Source organism: Protopterus annectens, chromosome 3.part0, assembly GCF_019279795.1.
Source record: "Protopterus annectens isolate FY-2018-M chromosome 3.part0, PAN1.0, whole genome shotgun sequence".
Classification (NCBI taxonomy): domain Eukaryota; kingdom Metazoa; phylum Chordata; order Ceratodontiformes; family Protopteridae; genus Protopterus; species Protopterus annectens.
The window spans coordinates 250,163,744-250,190,780 of NC_056731.1; the positions used below are offsets into that span (position 1 = coordinate 250,163,744).

A 27,037-nucleotide genomic window follows, 5' to 3' on the forward strand; every position below is an offset into this window, starting at 1 on the left:
ATGGAAAACCTATCCCACAGGGGATCAGATCCCACTCAGCCAGGGCTGCATCTACCTCTACAGCCTTTCTTTGAGGCATACCTACCAGGGACATCCTAGAAGCTGCTACTTGGAGTTCTGTACATACTTTCACCAAGCATTACCATTTGCCAATTTTCTCTAAATCCAGAGCTGGCTTTGCCACTGCAGTTTTCCAGGGTCTTATAGCTGGTCCTAATGCTATCTAAAGTCCTCCTGCCATCCTTAGCTTTGGGAATCTATCCAAATGTAATGAATGCAACAGTGAAATATGAAGAACATAGTACAGTTGTGTACACTTACCATAAATGTAGATGTTTGAGTGTATTCACTGTTGCAGTCCTGGTTAGCCTGCCTCCAGCCCCCTGACTTTGTTTGGCTATACCTCTTCTTTCCTTTTCAATGCTTAAAAGCTTTTTGGTGTATTTGCTTTTTTGTTTGAGATATAACCTTATATATTTATAGATTTAATTGCTTCCCATTAGGGGGGCACCTGACATCTAGGGCAAGAAAAACTTATGTAATGACGTCGGCTGTATGTTTTATACCCCTGACGACCTGATGTCACTGAAGAAGAGACAGCAACTGATGTAGAACCCAAGACTTTGTTAATTAGGCCGACTGAGGGCTACTGCAAGCAGATAACCCAAATGTAATGAGTGCAACAGTAAATACACTTATGGTAAGCGTACACAACTGTACTTTCCATTTATATCTGTAAGAGAAATTGAGCGTGAAATTAATTCTGGCTGCTGGAGCCCGATTTTTCTCTTCTCCATTGATAATGTGTAAGAATTTAAAATTTATAATTTTTCACACCAAGATCACAGATTTGGTAAGCAAAAAAGAAAAGGTAACATTTTAGTCTCCCATGATTTGTACTACAAAATTTCAAATTTTCCATACTTCCTTGTCCTTTGTCTGACCATGACAAATTTATATTTATGTTTCAAATGGATTTCAAAAGAATTTCCTTTACAACCAGAATTCCAGCTTATATAACTAAAATCAAGCCTTGGCTAATTTTAGAACTGCAATTTTTCCTTTAAATAAACTTTACATCAGAGGTATCATTGTTATGATTTGGGATACACTAAATGCTTACATGTTTTGGTAAGATTCTCACGTGATTTAAAAATAAACTAAAAGAATGGGATTCAGACTTACTAGATATTCATTCTAAACTTTTATTAGCTAAATCTAATCTTTTAAAAAATAAAACTGACAACAAAAAAGAAATTGAGGAACTAAATAAAAATGCCTTGATATCTTAACTCATAAGACAAATATGGAAATGGAGAGATTAAAAATAAATTCTTATGCTGTAACACCCAAACATATGCATAACTTATCAATGAGAGCTAGTATGCATTCTGAGTCCAACAATAGTGTTAAATTACTACACGACGGTGCAAAAAAGAAAGTAAAACATATTGGAGCTATTATTGATGCTTTTAAATGTCATTATACAAACCAAAATAACTGTTTTAACATGGAGGCCATCTTCTCAAGATCAAGCTTAATTTTTCCTAATATCAAGAAAATTCCAGAAGAATTAAATCCAAACCTTCAAACACAAATTTCATATAAAGAAGTTACTGATGAAATTAAAAATTTCAAACCAAAGCACCTGGAATGGATGATATAATTATAGAAATTTATAAGCTTTTCCCTGCATCTGTTACTTCCTTTTTCATAAAACTGTGGTTGAAATTCAACCACAAGGTAAAATTTCCCCATCTTGGAGATGCTTGCTAATTACCCCCATTGTAAAGGAGAACAAGGATCCTGAATTATGTATTCTGTCTTCTAAATAATGATTATAAGATTTTTGTCTGTTTTCATAGACAAAATAAAAACACTGTTGTCTTATATAATCAATAGTAATTGAACAGGTTTATATATATATATATATATATATATATATATATATATATATATATATATAAACCGACATATGCATGACAATATTAAAAGAATACTAACCCTTATTGAATATTTAAATAAGGAAAACAAAGAAGCCTTATCAATTGGTCTAGACATCAAAAAGGCCTTTGACTCTCTAAATTGGGAGTATTATTTAAAGTTTTAAATCTGTTTGATTTCCTCTTTTCTTTTACTTTTCTTTTAAGAAGTATCTATAACAATAATATAGCTTATATTAAATTAGAACCTTTGACTTCAGATTCTATTCCTTTATCAAAAGGTACTAAACAGGGCTGTATTTTGTCTCCCATTTTGTTTGCACTGGCCATTGAAATTTTTGCCACTCTAATCTGAAATAATCCAAAGATAAAGGGTATTGACATATATAACCAATATTTTTCCAAAATGATTTTGTTTGCAGATGATATTTTATTAACACTACACAACTCAGAAGTAGCTTTATTAGAATTAGAATCCTCAATAAATATCTTTCAGTCAGTGTCTGGTCTTCTGGTCTACAGTTTAATAAACAAAATTCAAACTACTTATAGGTTCATAGGTAGGTACTAGGCTATCTGCCCGAAGGCATTTACAAGCCTAGCCGGAATGTGTTAGCTTTTGCCACCCCCTTAGGTTAGTTCCCTTTGCCTCTGTCCAGTAGAGCCATTGAAGTGATCCCCGGGGTAAACTTTCTGTTTCCCATCCACTTGTCAAGGTTTCTCTTGAAGAGTGTTAGCGAGGAGCTCTGCCTAATGTAGATTGGAATCTTGTTCCAGAGCAAGGGAAGTCTCTGGGACAGGAATCTATCCCTCTAGCACGTCCTATTGTTGTGGTGAGATTTAGATCCCTAGAGCATGTGGCTCGAGGGGATATGGTTTTCTTTAGGTGAAGCATGTCCATCAATTATGGATTGGACATGGCCTTGTATGTCAGGCATAGATCACCTCTGAGTAGGTGGTATGCAACTGAGTACAGCTGGAGTTTCTTCAGTTGAGCTGCATAGGGTATCTGTTTGAGGCCAGTGATTCTCTTGGTGAGGTACTTCTGTGGTCTTTCCAGCTGTTGCAGGTGTCTTGTAAGATACATCCCAAATGGGGTGTTGTACTCTATGATGGGTCTGATGAGTGATGCATAGAGGGGCACAATGACCTCTTTTGATCTGGATGCAAACCCTTTTGTGATTAGGAGGGCCACATAGAAGGATTTTCTAACCACTTTGACAATGTGATTATCAAAGGAGAGATTACTATCTACTTGGGTCCCCAGATCCCTTATTACGTCTTCCGTATTTAGGGGGCTACCACCTATGTGGTAGTTTGTTGGTACTATGTTTTTTCCAATGGGATGACTATGCACTTTTTGGCATTTAGCTTGAAGCCATGGTTTTGACACCAGGTATCTGTCTCAGTGAGACCCTTTTGGAGGATGTCTGTGTCAGCCAGAGAGTCAATTATAGCCCCTAGTTTGCAGTTGTTTGTGAACTTGGTCAGCAGTAGACCTCCTGTGCTTGCCTGTACCTCAGAGAAGTATATGCCGAACAGGAGGAGGTCCTAGGACTGAGCCCTCGGGAACACCACTTGTAACCGGTTTAGAGTCAGACCTAGCTCCCCCAACTCTTACCATGTGGGTTCCATCCGTGAGTCAGTTGGCAACCCATCTCGTGATGTAGGGGTTTATGTTCAGGCTGGTGAGCTTGTCTATAATACCAGAATGGAGAATGGTGTCAAGGGCCTTTGCGAGGTCTAGGTAGGCTATGTGGACCACCTTTTCCTCGTCTATAGCCTTGATAACTGTCTCAAAGAAGTCCACCAGGTTTAGGAGGCATGATCTGCCCTTAAAGCCGAACTGGGTAGGGTCCAGTGTTTGGAGGTTCCCAATGTCTCTGTTAATGAGATCTATGATGATGATGATGCACTCCATAGCCTTGCAGACCAAGCTAGTCAGGCTTATAGGGCGATAGTAAACAAAAAGAAACAAATACAAATTTGTAACAACAACATTATTGGGGAAACAAACAAAATCTCTTGACTATTTGGGTATAGTTCTATATAGTACAATAGAATAAATAATTACAACTAACTTCAATAATATTATAAATATAATTAAACATTCTACAGACAGATGGAACAAGCATTTTATTTCCTTTGAGAACAGGCTTCAGTTAATAAAAATAATCCTTCTACCCAAAATCTTATATAGAACCCAAGCCCTTTCAATACTTCCTGATAAACATTTAATCAAATATATAAACAAGCTACTATTAAAATTTCTATGGTTCTCTAATAGGAATAGAATCGCTTTCCAGATATTGAAACTTATATCAAAGCTTCAACTTTTAAAATTGTGTTGAACTGGGTGGATCCAAATTATTGTTCCAACTGGAAATCTTTACATTTAACTATTTTATAAAAAGAAGTCAGTATCTTAACAAAACTATGCTTAGAGGATCATCCCAGTAAATTCTGGCACCTTCTCTGTTATATCCTATAACATAACACCTGTACACCAGTAACATTTAATCCTATAATTTCTATTCTTAACAACTTTAGGAAGTTTATAATTTCTAATGTTGATAGTAAAATATGGTTTGAAGTTCTAATACCCTTCAATAGTACATTTTTTCCAAACACCTTTATTGAATTATCACGTGTGACATAGGCAAATATACATTCATATAAAAGTAATCAAACTATAGTAACTTAACAAGCATTATACTTCACATATATTGCTATATATCATGTAACCTAAGCAGTATTATATAAATTATTCAATTCCTGCCTTTTTTAAACAAGAAACATATTTATTAAACCATCACTTACTACATAGGCAATCATACATTTATAAAAATAAAAACAAATCACACCGACACCATCCTAGTCACAAGCACACCACAAACCATGCTGACACACTCCCAGTTGAAAACACCATACATCACTTATAATCTACCCAGTCTTTCTTACTCAAACATTATATAGCTCATTGATGTCCTGCCACCTTTTAGACCTCATTCCTCCCTTGTATTGTTCCCACAATTCCCATTTTTCCTATATAGTTTACTCCTACCCTTTTCTAAAGATCTCATTTCCAGTTGTTTTATCTCTATAACTTACAGTATAGTTGGTTTAGATTTTAATTTCCATTTTCTGGTAATTGCGTTTTTGGAAACCACCATTATTAGACACAGCAAGGCCTTAACATGTCTGTCAATTCCGATTCTGTATCCTAGCTCAAAAAGATCTTCTCTCTCGTCAGACCAATCTGCCCACCCAGCATCTCTGACAGTGCATTCTGCAGGGAATCCTTAAAGTATGGCAACTCATCTCACTCATAGAAAATATGTTCCCAATTACCTCTTTCTTCCCCTTCATACCTCCAACATTTACTGCCTGCCTGAGGAAAAATTCTCTGTAGTCTACTTGGGTTTTAAAAATATCTATGTAAACATTTCCATACAAAAATCCTAAATCTTCTAGATTTTATTGCATATTTGGGAAACGTGCATATATCCTCCCATTGTTTCTTTGTGAATTGCTTATCCACTCTTTCTTTCCAATCTCTTCTAACTTCCTCTGATTGATTCTCATAGTTATCATGCAATATTTTATATGCTCTAATTATTGTTTTTTTTTAATCTAGATTCTAATAAAACCTCTACCAGTGCTGGTCTTTTGTTTAGGACCCCCTTATTTATTTCTGTTTGCCTGTACTCTGATATCAATGCCTAATAAGGGAAGGCAATCTCTAACCTGCAGTCCAAATAAATTTTTGGCGTCTTCCCATTCTATTATCTTTCCCTCTGTAGTTATTTGCTCTCAATACCTTGGTTCCTTTGCCATTTTCTCCAGTAAATTCTGGCCCCCTCTTGCCTATTGTCTATATCCATAATTACAGTCATCCCTATCATCTCAATCTCCTTTCTCCATCCCCGTGTTGGTTTAGTTCTTAGAATACTTTCTGCTACTATATGGTTATAATATTTTGCATGGTTATGCTTATTCTCCTTAAAGGCCTACATCCAAAATCCCAGTCTGTCCTTGTTTCTTGAGCTTCCCAAGTGTTTTATCATCATCCCTTTCCACTTTGAAAGATAGTTTTCTGCTTGTGCTATGTATAGGAATCTTAACTGTGTAGCTCTGAAATACCCCTTCAAATTGGGTAATCCCAATCCTCCCTATTCTACTGGAAGACACAGCTTATCCCACTTGACTCTTGCCATCTTCTCCTTCCAGATAAAGTCCTTCAACTCTTTATTAATTGCTACCCATAACTTTTGCTCTAGTTGATAAAAATATGCCTGACCTGTGTAAAAGTCTAAAGGGACTAAAAACATTTTAACTGCTTGTATCTTACTATCCATATCCATATAACAAAGCTTCCATTTTCTCAGTTTTCGTATTATCTTTTTAGTCTATTCCCACATATCCTTTGCAGCCATACTAGAATCATTTTTAATCCATACTGCTAAATAATAAATGTTATCATGCCCCCATAAATATGGATATTCCTGAACCCGTTCATGTGTGGGTACATAATTTACCACTATTGACTTTGTTTTAGCTTCATTTATTGGAATTTTTTTGTTAAAATACAAAAGAACATATTTACTTCATGGGAAGCTAAAAATTTCATTTGCTGACAACAGTGTATTAAAGAACACAAAGTCATTGATTTTCATCATCATATGAAAGATTTCGACTTGACTTCACACGACTGGTAACATTTGCAAAGTATATTATCTCACTCTCAGGATCTATGCAAAATATTTAGCAATTCGTTTTTTAAAGTTAGTCCCAAATCAATAAATTATTTAAGTGAAATTATATATAACACATCCAATATAAGAAACATTCCTAACTATACAAAATATTGATAAATTATAAAACACAACCACAGCAAAAATGTTGGAATTGTATTACCATGGGATATGATCCTTGTTTATCTCAAGAAAATGTATCTAATATCTTCTCATCTATAAAACTTGTTGGAGAATTTTCATTTGGAATTTTTTACATAGGGCCTTTCTAAACCCTAACAAGGTTGCTAAATTTAGTAATTCCAAAAACATTTCTTGTTTGAGGTGTGTAAAGCAGACTGACTACTTATTTTTTATGATTGTTCTATGTTAAAATGATTCTTGAATGAACTAGATGACTTCTTAAAAGATTTATTTTTTGATTCCTTCTCACTAACTAAATAATTAGATGTTATGTTGTCCTGTCTCGCCTTCATTCTTACTGGTTGGGTTCAGAACCGAGCATCAGTTCTGACTTGGCCTATTACTAAAGCTTGACAGCTTCCACTGGCTCGAGGCTATACCCTATCCCGTCATGTTTAGGGAAGATAACGCAGATCTTGTTTGCCGCTAAACTAGATTGGGTGCTTCTCACTAGGCTCAGGCTAAGTGAAATACTTTTTGAATATTATTCTGTTTTTTATAAATAAGTGGTATAAATATTTGTTGTCTTTGTTAGTTGATAGTGTTTTTAGGTCTAAGCTTGTGGTGAATTCCTAAGTTTTTTGCTTGTTGTGTTTTGTTGTGGTTGGCTGTCGCCTTCATTAGGTCTACAACTCCCTATCCTGTTCTTTAAAACTTTATTTTACCCTTAACAAACCCATTTAAGTTAGAGGGTTCGTCTTTCTTCTTCCTTCTGTAGCCGGTTTAAATTAGAGGGCACATTTTTCTTCTAATTCCATCCCTTCCTAAGAGGTTTCATCTTTTAACTTAGAGATGCCTCCTCTGGCTAGAGGAGATTGGCGTTTTAGTTAGAGAACTCTCCTCTAGCCCCTTTCTCTTCCCTGCGTGACTGTTAAAAAAAAAAGAAAAAGTAGAATAGCAGATATATAGTTGCCATTTTATACTGTGGTGTGTCTAGTTTGATAGTTTTTGCTAGCCTTGTTATCACTATCATTAACCTAGCTTCCTGGGCAGTGTTTGTTGTTGTTTCACTATGTCTAAGGAAGGAAAAGCAGTGAAGCAGTCAGGCTTCAAAAAGTGTGAGTCCTTTTCTCAGAAAATGTCCCCAACCAACAGGCACACTAGTTGTGTCTACTGTCTAGGTGCGGTACATCTTCAAGACTCATGTTCTATTTGTCATGGATTCAGTTCTAGGGTACTGCAGGAACGTAGAAATAAACTTATGGTCAGGGGATTGCTTCCTTTTGCTGAGGTGCTAGAAGGAAAACAGACCTCTTCCAAATCATCTCAATCCCCAAAGTCTGACAAGACAACAAAAAGAGCTTCTTCTTCGGCTGTTGTATCTGAGCCGGCTAAAAAGCTATCTAAGGATACAACTTCGGACACGAAGGCTTTTGGGCCCGAAAAGACTACTCTTTCGGTTCAACCGGTTTCATCAGAACCAACTAGGAGCCATATAGAGCCATATACGGAGCCAGTCCCCAACCTTGGAGCCAGTCTTATCAGTTCCCCAGTCACCTATTTTACAGTCGGTGGCTGGTAGTGTAAAATCCTCAGCCCTGTCCTCTTGGTCCACCAGGAGGGTGGTCAAGAGGTTGTTTCGGATTTCGGCTCTGGCCAAGATCTTCTCGAGTTCAGCCCAAAAGGAATTGGAACCAACTTCTGCTACTGCCTCTTTCGTCTTTTCCTCCTCCGACCCAAGTGGTTTCAGATCCAGAGTGCTTGGATGTGTTCATGGTGGAACCGTCATGTCCGAGACTCACTCTAGGGTTTTCAGTCCCGACTTCTGCTCTGACCTCTTCAGTACCATCTTCTGTCGAGGGGTCTTGGAGCCGATGCTTCCCCTTCGAGTATGGGGAGGAGAGTCAGATTGGACCATTGTCGGAGCCGAATCTGCCTCTTAGGGCATCAGAGAGAGAGAGAGAGAGAGAGTTTGGCTCCTACATCAGCCTCAGAGCCCGCCTTCTTGGTACAGGAGGAGTTTCCTGGCTCTTTGGGAGCCAGAGGCTCCCTTGGACCCCAGTCATGGTGCCTTCGAGGTGATGAGGAGTGTGCTGTCACCCCTAATGGCTCCGCTCTTGGCTCCAAACACTCTTCCCCCAAAAGTGCTGGTGTCTGCCTCTCTACCACCCCCCGGCACAGAGAACCGATACTGCAGGATGCCCCATTGGGTGAGTCACTCTCTTCCAAAACCTCCCTGGAGGATCCCTCTGGGGAAGCCCCTCAAAAGAGAACATATAAGTGGAAACATCTAGACTCCCCTGAGGAGGCTTTCACTTCAGATACGGACTTAGATGATTCAGAAGAGTCCCCACGGTCACCCTCTGAGGATGTCTCCTTATCAGACATCCTAGAGATCCTGAAGCAGAGAGGTGGTTGGAAGACCCTTACCCCTTCTGAAGATGAGTCCGTATACCTGGAGGCATTTCGTTTTCGACCCTCCACCTCATGGGTGTCCCCGCCCTTCAACCAGCTTCTCAACGTTATTAGTTGAAAGGCATGGGGCTCTCCAGAATCCATGGAACCTGTTCTGAGGAGGCCCAATAAATTTATAACTACACCGTCGGAGAAAGACTTCTTAACCAAAGGTGTCCCAGTAGATGCTATGGTGGTGGCGGCCACCAAAAAGGTGTTAACTGAGACTTCATCTGTCCATCTGCCGAATAAGGAATCTCGAACGATGGACAGGTATGGGAAGCATATGTTCTCATCAGCGGCTTTTGCACTAAGATCGCTGAACTATTTGACCCATTTTACCAGACTTCAGAGGGATTTCCTAAAGGAGCTCGGTGATACCCTCCAAGGTTCCACAGCTGGAGGGGTTCCAGACAAGGTGACCGCCCAGCTTGCTACCTTAAATTCAATAGTCAACTCCTCTATGTGGCTCATTTCTTATGCAGCCGATTGTAGGGCAGCTGGTACAGGAATCACTCTGAGGAGGCATTCCTGGATGCGCCTTTGCAAGTACGCTGAGTACTTCGTCTTACTTCACTAATGCCCCTTTTGATGGGTCGTCCTTGTTCGGGCCAAAAGTTAAAGAGACACTGACCAGGTGCCAACAAGAAGGCAAAACTCTGTCTGCCGTGGGAGTATGTTTTTCCCTCACTACCAAGCTTTGTCCCAAAGGCCAGAAGGGTGCAAAAATGTGGTTCCGTAAAGCCCAAAGAGCTTCGCCAGATGCATGTGGTGAATCTTTCGTCATCGGCAGAGGGGGAAGAAATAATGGAAGACACCGACCTCGCGGCAGAGGGGTCCACAAAATCAGGGTGACATTGATACATTCTCTGGAAGACCCTACCAGAGCTCCTGAAAGGAGGCCCTTTTGTCCACCTCTGGAGGCAGTCAAGGGCAGACTATCACTGCACCCAAAAGCCTGGCTAAACATCACTCAAGACAAATGAGTACAGTCAATACTATCCAGGAGATACAACATACCCTTTTCCACCCACTCCCAAAAACAAGATCAGTCCCAGACATTCCCCCTATCAAAGGAATCAAGCAACCCTAGAGATAAAAGTTGCTAAGAAAAAGAGTCATCCAAGAAGTCCCCACAGACCAAACTGGATCCGGAGCTTACTCAAGGTTCTTTTTAGTTCCAAAAAAACAGGGGACTGAAGACCCATCTTGGATCTCAGCAGGCTGAACAAGTCCGTAAAAAAATCAAAGTTCCGAATTGTGACACTGCAGTCTATACTCCCATTTCTGGGACAAGGCAATTGGTTGAGCTCAATCGATCTTCAGGATGCGTACTACCATATAAAAATGGACAGGCAATCCAGATGACAGCTACACATCCAGCTGGGAGCAAGTCATTACCAATTCCGGGCTCTGCCCTTTAGTCTCACTACACCCCCAGAGTGTTTACCAAATGCATGGCAGTAGTCAAGGCTCACCAGAGCTGTCTAGGATTCTGAGTGTTTCCATACTTAGACGACTGACTCCTGACTGCCAGCACTAAGCCTCTACTAAGAGACACCACCATTCATCTTTGCTTAGAACTGGGCATTACCATAAATTTCAAAAAATCTGCCTTGTTGCCATCACAGCATATTACTTTCATAGGAACAGACTTAAACACAAAAGACATGGTAGTAAAACTGCCTCATGACAGGGTACAAACACTGTACCATCAAGTGTCCATTTTGCTCTCGAAAAAGAAAGTACAGGCAAAGTTTGATCTAAAGGTCTTCAGCACTATAGCAGCTGCTATAACATTAGTGCCCCTGGCACATTTACATATGAGAGTCCTACAGTGGCTACTCTTCGCTCAATGGTCCATGCAGGAGTTACCCATGTCCCACAAGATTTTCATTACAGACTCCTGCAAGAAGGACCTATGTTGGTGGCTTCAATCCACGCAGGTAACTCTAGGCAGGCTGTTCACTCTCCTTCAACCAGTAGCCACAGCGACCATAGATGCTTCCCAGATAGGTTGGGGGGGGCATGATCTGGGTAAGACCGTCCTAGGAACTTGGCAGGATCATGAGTACCACTTGCACATCAATGTCCTAGAGATGAGAGCAGTGCTTCTGGTGTTGCAGGCATTCCAGAGCTCTCTTCCACCAGGTACGATTGCAATACAGACAGACAATATGTCGGTAGTGTGGTATATCAACAAACAAGACATAACCAGATCCTACCCCCTGTGTTGAGAGGCTCAAAGAATATGATAGTGGGCAGTCTCTTCTCAACATTTTCTGATTGCAGCGCATATTCTGGGGAAACCCAACATGATAGCGGACAAACTGAGCCGAGCAATTCTAATGCCTCACTAGTGGTCCCTAAAACAAGAAATTGCAAACCAGATTTTTCGCAAGTGGGGCCAGCCTTGCTGCGACCTGTTTGCCACATCCATGAACACCAAATACAGCAACTACCATGCCTTAATCCCCCCCCCCCCCAGGGGAGTCAGCAAGGGATGCAGTCGTTCACGACTGGCCTCCAGGACTTCTTTATACCTTTCCCTGTTTCCTCTAATCCCCAAAGTTTTACAGAAAGCCAAATCATTGAGTTGCAGATTAATACTCATCGCTCCGTACTGGCCTCGTCAAATCTGGTTTCCTTTCCTATTGCCCCATCTCTGAGAAGAGCCATGGATTCTGGACCTGGTACCAGATCTTCTGACTCCTTAGTCAGGAACGCTCCATCTCTCTATCCAAACCCCCAAACTGACAGCTTGGCTGCTCCACTTCCAGTCTTAGCCAGGCTTCCAGACATATCCCCTGCAGTGAGACACATTCTAATTTCATCTCATAAGATGACAACTAGAAAGCTTTATGCTAGCAAATGAAAGAGGTTTTCTTGTTGGTCTTCATAGACCCCTTCACAGGCACCATCAGTACAATTTTAGATTTCTTAGCAGAAATTTTTAATGAAGGAGCAGTAGCTACCATACGAGTGCAATTAGCCGCCATATCTAACTACCACATAGGAGACATGGGATCAAAAATAATGTCTTACAGATTGTGCAAAGCTTTCCTGAGAGGTCCATTTTACTAAGGCCTCCACTAAGGGAATAACCACCTCTTTGGGACCTCAATTTGGTACTATCTACTCTGATTCTCCCACCATATGAACGAGCCAGTGGAAGCTCTCGAGCTTTAGTAATAGGCCAAGTCGGAACCGATCCTCAGTTCCGAACCCAACCAGCAAGAATGAAGGCGAAATTATGGACCACAAACATAGAACATTATGGTGAAGTACATAACTTTTTATTTTATTTAGTGTTAATGTTGGTGTTCCTTTGAATAAAGACAATTTTTTTGGTACTTTTCCGTTATATCCCTACCAGTGCTGTGATTTGCCGGTGTTTCCTCACAAAAGCAAGGAGTTGTATATCTGTCTGTTTAGCCGGTATTTCATCACATTTTAACATATTTAAAGAAAGCATGACATATAGAACAAATGCAAACTTCTTTCTTATTGTGAGGAAATACCGGCAAGACAGACAGATACATAACTCCTTGCTTGTGTGAGGAAATACCACAAATTATAGTACCGCGGACTGGTAGGTGTATAACGGTAAAATTGTGGCTGTGTTTCATGCTTTGTTTAAGTAAATTAAACCCCTACCATGTCTTTGCTTTGCTGACTGTGTAAATCGTGAGGAGTGACAGTGTGTGTAGTGCAGGGAAATAGACAAAGAACAGAATGCTACGCTTCTCGTGCATGTCAGCAGGTTTAATGATGTTGAAAACAAAACAGCAGTTTATACACTTTTAGTACAGGTAGTGGATGGAACAGGGATCATTAACACAAAGAACTAAATAATGGTTACAGACTATTTAACATGAACTACTCAGATGGATACTGAAAATGCAGCACATACCGGCAAAATACCGTTATGGTCTGGTAGGGGTTTAACAGAAAAGTACCTTTTTTTTTTTTTTTAAACTATGGACAATACTTGCAATTGACAGGAAAAGTATTACAAAGAAATGGAATTTCTCTTTTCCTCCACTCAACGAAGACTTCTTATCCTTGTTAAAAGAAACTGTGCTTAAAGAAACCAAAGTCAAAGAATACAGAATTCATCCCGCACCTTTCATCAACAATCCTTTGATACACTACAAATGGATTCGACCTCTCCTCAATGAATAATGGAAAGTCATCTTTACATTGTTTATTCCTTATTGAGTAATGTAAACTTTTTAGTTTTATTTTTCTTATTTTTTCAGACCTTTGTAGATATTGTATATAGTTAAACATGTTTCATTTTGAATCTATTATTTATTAAAATTTAAGTATATATTATTATTAAAAATAAAAATAATTTGACTAAGAGGGGGAAAAAAAGCAGCAAACACAGTGAATTAGTGGTGGTACACACACATGTACAAGTCTGGGGTACAACATGAAGCTGGGCATTGCCAATCCACACAAAATCTACTGGAGTTACTTTCATAGCAACTCCCATTATTAAAAAAAAAAAAAACATAAATGCTGTCTGCAGATTTCTGCAGTTTTCGAAGAAATGGCTTTACATTCAAATTTACTTTTAGTCATTTTTTTCAAACATATGTGGTTCAGCCAAAAGTACATTTAGTCAGCGGTCACTGTAGTATATATATATATATGTATATATATATATATATATATATATATATATACATATACATATATATATATATATATATATATATATATATATATATATATATATATATATATATATATATATATATATATATATATATGTGTGTGTGTATGTATGTGATATATATATATATATATATATATATATATATATATGTGTGAGATATATATATATATATATATATATATATATATATATACATACACACACACACACACACACACATAGAGTCTATATTACGTGATTGAACATTCACATGTTCGAACACGTAATGATCGACCCCAACTGAGCGAACAGGCAAAATGTCGAACGGCCGGAAAAAATTAACAAAAACCCAAACAAACCATTAAACTGCTTTATGCAGGGGGGCAAGCCCCCCTGCACCCCCCATACCCCCCGCAACATAAATATACCAACTCCAAGACTGCACTACATTGCAGTAAATGGAAATCTCCCCTTATGGAGATTTCTGTTTACGTGTTCAACATTCTGCTGTTTCGCTCAATTGGGGTCAGTCATTACGTGTTCGAACTGTTCGATCACGTAATATAGATCCACACACACACACATATATATATATATATATATATATATATATATATATATATATATATGTGTGTGTATAGATAGATACATATATATATATATATATATATATATATATATATATATATACACACACATACATACAGTGGATATAAAAAAAATACGCGGTGGTGGTGCTGCTGTAGCGTTGTCACCTCACAGTAAGACGCTGTCTGGTTTGATTCTCAGCTAGAGCGTCTTCTGCGTGGAGACTTGCGTGAATGGGCGTACCTTCGTTGAAGGTTGTGCATCAGGCCTGGCAAGCAGGTACGTAAAAATCAACTGCCAATCATTAGCGGACCGGAGTTCCGCTGTGGCGACCCCTAACCGGAAAAAGCTGAAAGACACAAATCAAACAGTGGATATAAAAAGTGTACACACCCCTGTTAAAATGCCAGGTTTTTGTGATATAAAAAAATGAGACCACAATAAATAATTTCAAAACTTTTCCCACCTTTAATGTGACCTATAACCTGTAAAATTCAATTGAAAAACAAACAAATCTGTTAGGGAAAAAATATAAAAAAACAAAAAACGTACAATAAGCTGGTTGCATAAGTGTGCACACCCTTAAACTAATACTTTGTTGAAGCACCGTTTCCTTTAATTACAGCATTCAATCTTCTTGAGTACACACCTGCCACCAATTAAAGAGTCTCTGACTAACCACAGATAAAGTTCAGCTGTCCTAGTAGGACTTTCCTGACATTTACTCAGTTGCCTGCTACAGCAAAAGCCATGGTTTGCAGAGAGCTTACAAAGCATCAGAGAGATCTCATTATTGAAAGGTATCAGACATGAGAAGGGTACAAAAAAAATTCCGCAGCATTGGATATATCATGGAACACAGCGAAGACAGTCATCAAAAAGTGGAGAAAATATGGGACAACAGTGACGTTGCAAAGAACTGGACATCCCTCCAAAATTGATGAAAAGACAAGATGAAAATTGGTCAGGGAGGCTGCCAAGAGACCTACAGCAACACCGTAGGAGCTGCAGGAATTTCTGGCAAGTACTAGTTGTGTACTACATGTGACAACAATCTCCCATATTCTCCATATGTCTGGCCTATGGGGTAAGGTAGCAAGACGGAAGCCTTTTCTTACACAGAAAAACATCTAGGCCCGGCTAAAATTTGCAAAACAATACATCAAATCTTCCAAAAGCATGTGGGACAATAGTTTACGGTCTGATGAGACCAAGGTTGAACTTTCTGGTCACCATTCCAAAAGGTACGTTTGGCGCAAAAATAACACTTTGCATTACCAAAAGAACACCATCCCCATGGTGAAGAATGGTAGTGGCAATGTCATTCTTTGGGGTTGCTTTTCTTCAGCTGGAACTGGGGCTTTAATAAAGGTGGAGGGAATTATGAACAGTTCCAATTGCCAGTCACTTTTGGCCCAAAACCTTCAGGCATCTGCTAGAAAGCTGAATAGGAATTTCACCTTTCAGCACAAAAATGACCCCAAGCATACATCTGAATCAACAAAAGAATGGCTTCACCAGAAGAAAATTAAATTTTGGAATTGTCCAGCCAGTGCCCAGATCTAAATCCAATAGAAAATCTGTGGGGTGACCTGAAGAGCACTGTGCACAAGAGATGCCCTCGCAATCTGACAGATTTGGAGCACTTTTGCAAGGAAGAGTTGTCAAATATTGCCAAGTCAAGATGTGCCATGCTGATTGACTCCTACCCAAGAAGACTGACTGTTGTAATTAAATCAAAAAGTGCTTCAATAAAGTATTAGTTTAAGGGTGTGCACACTTATGCAACCAGCGTATTGTATGTTTTTTATTTTTTTATATTTTTACCCCTAACAGATTTGTTTGTTTTTCAATTGAATTGTACAGGTTATAGGTCACATTAAAGGTGGGAAAAGTTTTGAAATGTTTTATTGTGGTCTCATTTTTTATATCACAAAAACCTGTCCTTTTAACAGGGGCGTGTACACATTTTATATCCAGTGTGTGTGTGTGTGTGTGTGTGTGTGTGTGTGTATATACACACACACACACAGATATGTGTGTGTGTTCGCATACCCACACATCTATGCTTATATATTGTGTGTGTGTGTGTGTGTGTGTGTGTGTGTGTGTGTGTGTGTGTGTGTGTGTGTGTGTGTGTGTGTGTGTGTGTGTCTGTGTGTGTCTGTGTGTGTCTGTGTGTGTCTGTGTGTCTGTGTCTGTGTCTGCATCATTGCATATCCTGTGTCACATAGGTTGGCGGTCTTTCTTTTCTGATCAGAAACCATCTGATCCCACCCATCCTACTACACCATCTGTGAGATTAAGAGTAGCATCTAAGCTGCATTAGAGAATTGGGGGGCCCTTTTGTTTTTGCATGATTACTGCAAGGCCTTCGTTCTCAAAAGGGGGGAGGTCCTTACCTGGTAGTTGTCAAAAATTGTGGAGTGTTTTTGGAATCAGAAGCTCTTGTGATAAGAACAGTTAGCTAATTTAAATGGAGGCTTCTAAGCAGTGTACACTATGGGTACTGAATTACCAAAAAACTGTGATCTTTCATGGATGTCTTATACAGTTAAGAGGAAGACGTTTATGTGTCTGTATAAAACTAAAAAGATAACTGCTTTATCAAATGTTGGTACAATTTTTATAATCATTGATGATATTTGCCACAGTACTGGCCCACAGCTTTGTCAAGTATTAGCACTTCATTGCAACCTGGACTAAAGATTCCACTGTCAACCTCTGCAATTAGTAGGCTGTCTAATGTGTAGTCATACTTCAGAGGAGGGATACCTTGCCTGTTTTCAATCTGAATGTTAGTAGAGCAGTGTGCTACTGTGTCTCCTTGTTAAGCCAGTATTTCATTGTCAGCATTACTGTCACAGTGTTTGGCATTACTATATAAACTTTACTCACTTTCTCTGATTTGCTTTCTGGCTAGGATGCCTTATTTATGGAGTTTGCATGTCCCCCTTTGTTTGTGTGGATTTTTGCTATGGGCTATGACTTCCTTCCACACCCCAAATATAAAAATATAAAGAGGTAATTGGTGATGCTCAGATTCTTCGATGTGTGTGTGTGTGTGTGTGTGTGTGTGTGTGTGTGTGTGTGTGTGTGTGTGTGTGTGTGTTTGGAACACATGTATATGTGTTGCAGTTGACTGACATCCCATCCAGCATAGGATGTGTTAATTTTCTCAACAAGGTAAGGGTTCTCAAAATTTGCTCACTACATGTCACAACCCTGAACTGGGAAAGAGTGTGGATATATGAATGCTTAAATATACAGTGTGTATTACTACATTACATTTTCTTTATGTTGCCAGGGAGTACCTTTGCCTTTCCAGTGATATGGTATTCCTCAAAATTAACTGCTACTGAGTACTGATTCTCAGTCTTTTTCTTCACTGAACAGTCCTTCCATTGTGAAAAGAGTTAACAGTAGAATTTGAGATCCCTTACCTTGTTGACAGAATTAGAACATTGGGAAAGAATATTCCTAGGTGATCCTTCCATGCAGGTTCAATTTTCTTTCAGAACCTGTAACCAGAAGAGCTTTGTCCAGGAATATTGCTTAGAGTAAACTCTTTTTTTGACGAGAAAATGGTCAAAATGTAATACCCTCACATATTAGGACCTACTTCATAGGGTAGCAGCTGACACTTTTTCTGTGGGTAGACAAGTTCCTGACTATAGGAGTTACTTGTAAGCAAGACACAGAAAGCACTACACCTTCAAGAGATGATGAGTTTTTTCCCCATCAAGGCAGTTGTTGCACCTTTGTACTAGGCTGGGGTCATCTGTTTAGTCTGCACAGTTTCCACTAACTCGAGAATTATATTATTAGTATAAAATGCAGCTGTGAACAAAGAGTGTAGTCATACTACTTATGTTTATGTATTTTTATGTTCCTCATAGGGATCTCAAGTCTTCCCTTCTTTCCCACCATGATATGATTTAACTTTCAGGTTAAGGGGTACTCCTTTTTTGAAGAAAATTCTGTATCCTACAAAGCTGTTTTACTTCACTGACTCCAGGTACTAGAGAAGAATGTGACATAACCAGACATTTGGGATTCAGATGACAAAGCTTACACATGACATTCTGGTAATTAGTACTCATTCCCTGCAGTGATATTATACATTGCATTGTGCATGCTTATATTTCCTGATGAAAATTTTAGACATTGCCAGGTAAGCAAAGTTGAATGCAGAGATCCATATCATATGTGAGAAATGGTACCCTAATGTAAGCAATTTTTGTTTATGATTTGTCCCTCAGACCCTAACTTCATGTTGTCATCTGTCTTGTTAATAGGATGAATTGCCATATTCTCTGGAAAGCCAGTATGCACAGTTGCACCTTATTGACTCACTCCAGCACCCATAAGACTAGAAGTTACACCACTAAACCTTGATCCATTACTCATCAAAATAGCACCAGAACTTATGACATCTTTCTTTTCTTTACACTTAACGTTTATAACACCAGAACAAAAACAGCTGCTTATGTCCATGCTTCTCATGTCCAACATGTCTTATCTCTCCATATCTGTAGTCATTTTCCTTTCACGGTCTTGTCACCTGAAAATGTGCTCCCACACCTCTCCTTTCGGCATCACTACATAACCCTGTCTCTCAGCTTGACCTTTTTAAACATATTTCCTTACCCATCCTAAATATGTATACAGTCTTCTTCCTTCTCCACTGGTGTTACTGCACTAACTACACCTGCATTTTGTTGATGCCCCCTTCCTGTCAGCTTTGTTTTTTTTTACCGTATTGTAGCACTTGAACTTTTGTCTTTGTCTTGCTGCTTGCCTGTAACCACTGTCTGAGATTTTACTGTAAAGGATATGTGCTCAAGCTATCCTTTTAGACTTCACATATGTGCTGATTTGTAGACTCAGTTTCTAATATTTTTCATGTTGACCTGTAAATGTGTTTTTGAGTCTATAGTGTGTATAGCTATCTGAAACTTATTTAATTCAATTTACACTGAGATAATCCAGAAGGAAGAGAAATGGAGAGAGGAAGGGAGATGTTTGAGAAAACAGCTAGTTTGTATTAGAAAACAAATGTCTGTCTGCTTCGGGACAGCAGTTGCACCTTGAGGGCAGCACAAGCCCTTAGACATCATTGCCAAAGTTGTGATGTCTTTGAATTCCATAATGAATATTTCTAATATATAACCTAATCATCTGATTGACTTTTGTAACCAGATATTATGCCTACTCATAAATAATAACTATAAGGAAAAAAACAAGGATCCAAACCACTAGAAACCACCCTTAATAACAACGCAAAGCTTTTGAACCAGACAGTTCTTTATCAATGCATATACAAGCAGGTTAAAAACAACCATTTTAAATAAAACACCATCAAATCAATACACTTCATAATTTCACATCACTAATTTGTGTCTTTCGGCTTTTCCCGGTTAGGGATCACCACAGCGGAACTCCGGTCCGCTAATGATTGGCAGTAGAGTTTTACGTGCTGGCTTGCAGGGCCTAATGCACAACCTTCAACGAAGGAACGCCCATTCACGCATGTCGTCACACAGAAGATGCTCTAACTGAGAATCAAACAGGCAACATCTAACTATGAGGCGACAATGCTACCGCAGCACCACCATTGCAGTATAATTTCACATCACTAATAATTCAATAAAATATAATTATATTGCAGCAGCCGTGGGATTAATAACAAAGCACAGTTGACATAATATAGCTATAACATATAAACAAAAATATATTTTTATACAACATTAGCAGTAGCACAAGTGACAAAAGTAGTGGGAGAGAGACCAAGGTTTGTTTATAAAAGAGAAAGGAATTTGAAACGTATTTTATGATATAAAAATCTTGCCTTTAGTAATGAAATATAGTTTTGTGGCCAGTAAAAAGGCCACAATACATAATATAATTGTGCATATAGTAGAGATATAAACACAAAGGATGGATTTATTCATCCAATTTCTCATAATTTTTTAAAATTTGCCACTTTTGCCACTTCATCAAATACCACTTGTAAACATATAATTAGCTTTGGTTCAGAGCATGCTTTTACATTCAAAGGACTACAGAAATATATAAGTTAAAAAGAGGGGGAATATAGCTAATAAAACCGAGTTTTTTGAATACAAATGAATTAATTATTTTAGGGTCGATAGACTCCCTAGTTTAAACAATGTAAACATCCTTAAACCTGTTTTAAAAGAGAAGCATAGTTATATTTATGATGTATTTTATATTTTTGTTCATATGTTATAGATGTTTTATGTCAACTGTGCTTTGTTATTAATCCCAGGGCTGCTGCGATATAATTATATTTTATTGAATAATTAGTCATGTGAGATTATGAAGTGTATTGATTGGATGGTGTTTTATTTAAAAATGGTTGGTTTTAACCTGGTTGTATATGCATTGATAAAGAACTGTCTGGTTCAAAAGCTTTGCGCTGTTATTAAAGGTGTTTTCTAGCAGTGTGGATCCTTGTTTTTTTCTTATAGTTTCTTTTTTTGGTCCATTGGGTCCATTTGGTCACTCACTAAGTGTTTTTGGAACTGCTCATAAATAATACACAATGTTAAATACTAAAATAAATACTTAAAAAAAAAAAATGTAATCAATGTGTAATAGGTTTGAAGTGTCATTTGTTCCAGAACCATTAATGACGTGAGATTGATAACTTACAAGTATAGTGTACTCTGCAGAGTATAATCAGTTTCCTGTAGTCACTTTGAGAAGACTTTAGATCCGTATTGTATATATATCCAGAGAAAAAAAACTTACTGTTGACATGAGAAGTCTGAAAATTGATAACAGCAAGGTTAACAAGTGACCATCTTTTTTTATTTTTTCATTTGTTGCTGCAAATTAGTTTTTGCTTGGGCACCCATACACTTATTGCATGCTTAATGTTTCCTTCTCTAGTGTCCTACTACATACTAGGTCTTCTTTCAGTGTTGCACATTGTTTCTGGGCAACAGATAAATAAACACAGCTTGCACTGTTACATGCATATGACTATTCAAGAATGTTGGTGGAAGAAGTACAGCCTTTTGGGTCTAGCTGAGTACTGTGGATAATTCCTAAGTGACTGCTCTTTCTGTTCTATCCTTTCTTTCTTAACTTTGGCCTTGATGTCCTTGAACCTCCTTTTTGCCCCCTGAACTTGAACATCTAGTCCTCCTTGTACCATTTTGCTACATTATTGTATCCCTCATTTACTTTCCTTTTAAGTGGGATCATCTATTTTCTGTAAATACATTTATTCCTAGAATAGTGGGAAGAGAGAGCTGTACAAAGTGTGGCCATCTTTCATATCTAGTGAGGTTTTTCTTTTTTGCAGATGGTCTCTGAGGTGATCCTTAGGTTTGTAGGTTCATAGGTTGGTACTAGGCTATCGACCCTAGGGTCTATACAAGCCTAGCCATAATAATTCCCTGGCTATTTCTTCCCACACTATTTACTTCCCTGGACCCATCTAGCAGGGCGACTGATGTGATCCATGGGGTGAATTTCCTATCTCCCATCCAATCGTCAAGGTTCCTCTTGAAGAGGGCCAAAGAGGCGCTCTGCTTGACTTATATGGGCGGTCTGTTCCAGAGCCTGGGGAGTCTCTGGGTCAGGAACCTATCCCTCCAGCATGTTTTGTTTATTGTGATGACAAGGTTTAGATCCGTGAGCATGTGGCTGTGAGGGATTGGGATTTCTTTGTGTAGCATATCCAACAGCTCTGAGTTTGACATGGGCTTGTATGTTAAGCAGAGATCGCCTCTGAGTAGACGATATGTGACAGAGTACAGCTAGAAATTTTTTAGACTGTCAACATAGGACATCTGCTTTAGGCCTATGATTATTTTAGTGAGGTATTTCTGGGGCCTTTTCAGTTGTTGCAGATGTCTTTAGAGGTACATACCAAACGGGGTGTTGTATTCTATAATGGGTCTAATGAGGGATGAGTATAGTGGGACAATAACCTCCTTTTTTTCTGGATGAAAAGCCCCTAGTGATGTGGTGTGCCACATAGAAGGATTTCCTGACTGTTGTGGCAATGTGGTTATAGAAGGTGAGACCACTGTCCACCTGTGTCCCCAAGTCTCTTATCATGCTTTCGGTGTTTAGTGTACTGCCACCTATGTGGTAATTCCAGGTACATGTTTTTTCCCAAAGGGGATAACTGTACATTTCTTGGCATTGAGCTTGAGCCCATGGCTCTGGCACCAAGTATCTGTTTCTGTAAGGTCCTTTTGTAGGATCTCCACATCATTTAGGGTTTCAGTAATGCCTCCCAGTTTGCAGTCATCTGCGAACTTTGTTAGCCGGAGTCCCTTAGTGCTGGCCTGTACTTCAGAGAAGTAGATGCCAAACAAGAGCGGTCCCAGGACTGAACCCAGAGGTACTCCACTTGTCACTTGTCTGGAGCTGGATTTGGAGTCGGCTACTTTTACAATGTGGGTTCTGTCAGTAAGCCAGTTGGCAGCCCATTGAGTGACATAGGGATTAATGCCCAGCTTAGTAAGTTTATCTATGATTCCAGAGTGGGGGATGGTGTTGAAGGCCTTGGCGAGGTCCCAATAGGCTGTGTGGACCGCCTTACCCTCCACAGCTCTGGAGACTGACTAAAAGTCAAACTTACAGTAAATGCAAGCATTGATTTTGTTGGTGATTAAATACCCCTTAGTACCATTACTGTATTATACTTTTTCACCTTTGGCTAGCCTTCTTCTCTTCATCATAGTGTACTCCTGGAACTGGCAACTCAGCTTTCTTCCCCCAAGACTGGAGAGCTGGCCATCAACTACTCTATCATATCCTGCCCTTTTGACTTCTGAGTTGTCCAGAATGCTACTTATGTGTCTGTTACCGGCATCATAGTTAGACCTGCAACTTCTTTGCAATTGAGATGGTTAATCCTCATCTTTTAACTTGCTCTCTACTTCTTTGTTAGGCAAAGCATTCCATAACCACACCATTCTCTATCTGATATATTTAAGGTTGCCACCCATCACATTGTCAGTGGGACACTCATGGGTTAAGCCACCTTATCCCGTTGCCCGCTGTATCATGTAGTGGGACCTGAAAAGTCCCGCTTTTGCGATCGCACTGAATTGCCATGGTAAAGTCGCAATTACTTCCGGCTTTTTCACAGCAATTCAGTTACGTCACCAACCCGGACCTGCAGGCAAAGCTGCTGCCTGTTAGGTCCAGGTGCTTTAATTTGTGCAGCAGTTGGCTGCAATTCACAAAAGGGGTGGGGATTGGGGCAGGAAGAGCCCTGCAAAGATCGCGGCTGTAGGACCGCTTTGTTTTAAGCGCTTCTACAGCCGCTAAAAAAAGACAGAGATTTTTTTTTTTTTTTAATAACAAGCGATCTAGCCAGCCAGCCATCCTCCTCCTCCAGCCAGCCAGCCAGCCAGCCAGCCATCCTCCTCCAGCCAGCCTCCTCCACCATCCATCCAGCCAGCCAGCCAGCCTCCTCCACCATCCAGCCAGCCATCCTCCATCCAGCCAGTCATCCTCCTCCTCCATCCATCCAGCCAGCCATCCTCCTCCATCCATCCAGCCAGTCATCCTCCTCCTCCATCCATCCAGCCAGCCAGCCATCCTCTATCCATTCAGCCAGCCATCCTCCATCCAGCCAGCCATCCATTCATGCAGTCAGTCATCCATCCATCAAGCCATCCATCCAGCAGCTACTCCCACCAACCAGCCAGCCATCCATCCAGCCAGCCAGCCATGCATCTATCCATCAAGCCATCCATCCAGTCATTCATCCATCCAGCTGCTACTCCCACCAACCAGCTAGCCACTCTAGCAGCCATCTGTTGTAACCAGAACAGCATCTCCTTCACCACTCTGGTGGTAATGTCACGGTAGAGGGTGTGGCCAGTGTCATATTGGCCACACCCCATGTCCCACTTTAGCCCGCTTAAAAGGTGGCAACCCTAGATATATTTATTTAAGACGACTTTGAAATAGCCTTCTTTTAGCTGCCACCCTTGTTCCTCCTCATCTCATACTTTTCAACTGTAAATCTTTTACCATCTGATAGTCCTTTGTTTCTAGATTGTACCAATCTTTTATTATGTCTTTTATATGGATAACTAGCCAGGCTTCCCTTCATTGTTTAGGCCTTCCATTCTCTTCGCCATTGTTCTTATGCTGTTAAGAGGTTAAAAGGTAACTTTATACAGTTATGAAGGGTTGCAAGGAAATAACTTGTTTGATTTTGTCTAAAGCAGTGACAGGTAACATATTTAAAAAAACAGATATAAAGTCCCCAGATGGAGGCAGTAAAGTGGCAGTGAGAGAAAATGAGGGGGGTATGAAAGTGTGTATCTTTAGAGGCTGCAGTTGAGATACTTCAGTCAGAGGCCCACAGGTTAAAGCTCTGAGATGGGGGTAGAGTTAGGATAATGTTAAGACTGAGTTTATGTCCACAGATGATGTTTGATAAAGTATTATCCCAGGGGGAATTTCTTGTTGGGGTACACTACAAGAAGATATTCAGTATTCTTTTGTGCTTAACTGCAGTTTGCACTTCATTGAGTTGTAATAAGATGCATACTTTCTGGCTGAAATTGATCTGTGGTTCTGATTACCTTGAATCAACAAAATGCCTGAAGTAACATTTAATGGTTTGTAAAGGTAGTTTTATTTGTTTTTGTATTAAAAAGGCCTGATGGACAAATTTCATTGAACATATGTAGAAAGAAAGTTACTGTGGAAACATGTATGAGTTAAAATTTAATGTGCATTTGCTTGTATATTTTATTTATGTATTTATTTGTGAAAATTGAATAAGAATTCATATAGAAAAGCAAAGGTTACTTAACAGGATTTGCCATTCCACCCTAAACTATGTTGATACATCACTTAAGCTTTATGTTTTTGATTTAATGTAATCAAGAAGCTTCATGAAATTATGTCCCTGCTACTCATAGCTTCATCTGTATTATTCTTTTTGATGTCATAATTTTAAAATGCAGCTTTTTTGATAATCCATTTCTCTTGCTCTGTAAAGGCTTATTGAAGAAATGCAACTAATTCCTCTCCTTTTCCAAGTGATTATAGTAAGTACATTTCTATTAATTAGTTTCTGTTTTCACCATTTTCATATAGTATAAAGGTTTGCCAAAGGCCTATTGTCAAGACTTTTTTGGTACATAAATAGAATTGCAGATAACTTTATGTGTTTTTCAGAAAACTGATAAAAAAAAGCAGATGCAAAGGTGTATTTTGTACTGATTACTTTTTACAGCTGACTGTTGACCTTCCATAAACTGTGTGAATTCAGCTTTATGACATAGGAAAAGAGTCCCTGTATATTGTATTAAGTACTTGCTATACCAGCTTTATTTTTCTTCATCCATGCCTTCAACTTCTTAGATCCTACCCATTAAGATATATATCAAGATGCAGGCAAGATTAGGTTCCATTCCTTTAAACAGCATTGTAAGTGACAAGTTTTCTTTTCAGGATTAATGTCCTATATGTTGTAGTTTTGGTTACTATTATTCTTTCTGGACACTAATCTTTTTTCTTTTCTAAACTGTATTCATGAAAAATATATCCCATTTTTAGACCTATAAAAAAGCATTCAGTACAGTTTTACACCTTGTACTTTTACTTGGTATGTGATATTCATAGTCATGCAGTTCATGCAAGCACAAGTGTGATCAGTAAATAGTGGTGCTGCACCTTTATACAGATAAACTAAAGGTGAACAAATGGCACCGATTTCATAAGATCTCAGCCCTGTGAAGAACCACCCACAGCAGTTTTGCACATCTTAAATGGTGTAAAATAAAGCAAAAACTACTGTAGTTATGTGCAGACAAAACCTTATGTATATGAAGTCATGAATGCTTTAGTTAATTTTCACTGTGTTGTTTGGCGCATGAGCCTGCAAGGATCTGTCGAGAGCTTCTGTGAGACTGTATGCTGAAATGAGCTGAGTGTTTCTGTCTAAAAGCTAACTCAAACTGTTTTAAGGTATTATCTGTTCACTATAAAGGGTATGCTTATATGATTGGGTGTTTAAAAGGTTGGAAATGGGGAAGACAGGAAACATGTAAAGTGGGGACTGGGAGAGAGAAGACAAAGAACACACAGAATGAACACATTAAGAGGATTGTGTTGGAATAAGTGGAAAATGAGGGGCAGTACATTTTTGTGGGGGATAGATACTCGTTTTTCTAATTTTTTGTAAAACATAAGTTGAGTAAGGATTAAGTAATGGTAGAGGGTATAGGAGAGGGAAGAGTTGTGGAACAGAGCCAACATAAAAGACAGAACACACAGGAACAGTATGGTAGGCTGAAGCTGAGGAGGGGACAACACATACAGATGGCAGACAGACTCAGCTAATGGCTGGAGTGAGCAACTGAAACTTCAGTTTGGAACTCTAAGTTCAGATTCCACAGAGAAAAACAGAACTCACTGTGGTGAAAAAAAATGACAGGTTTTACTCCTCTTCCTGTCTTGAGTTGCATTGTGCTGCTGCTGTTGTGTTGTGT

At 39.1% G+C, this 27,037-nt stretch overlaps 1 protein-coding gene across 1 annotated transcript in view; it reads left to right on the forward strand.

Annotated features, from left to right (window-relative positions):
- ULK4 (unc-51 like kinase 4) overlaps positions 1–27,037 on the forward strand; it is a 4,087,308-nt gene that overhangs the window by 2,814,469 nt on the left and 1,245,802 nt on the right. The window contains exon 31 of the mRNA XM_044064733.1: positions 25,543–25,591. Coding sequence (XP_043920668.1) covers positions 25,543–25,591 — 49 coding nt within the window. The remainder of the gene's footprint in view (positions 1–25,542; positions 25,592–27,037) is intronic.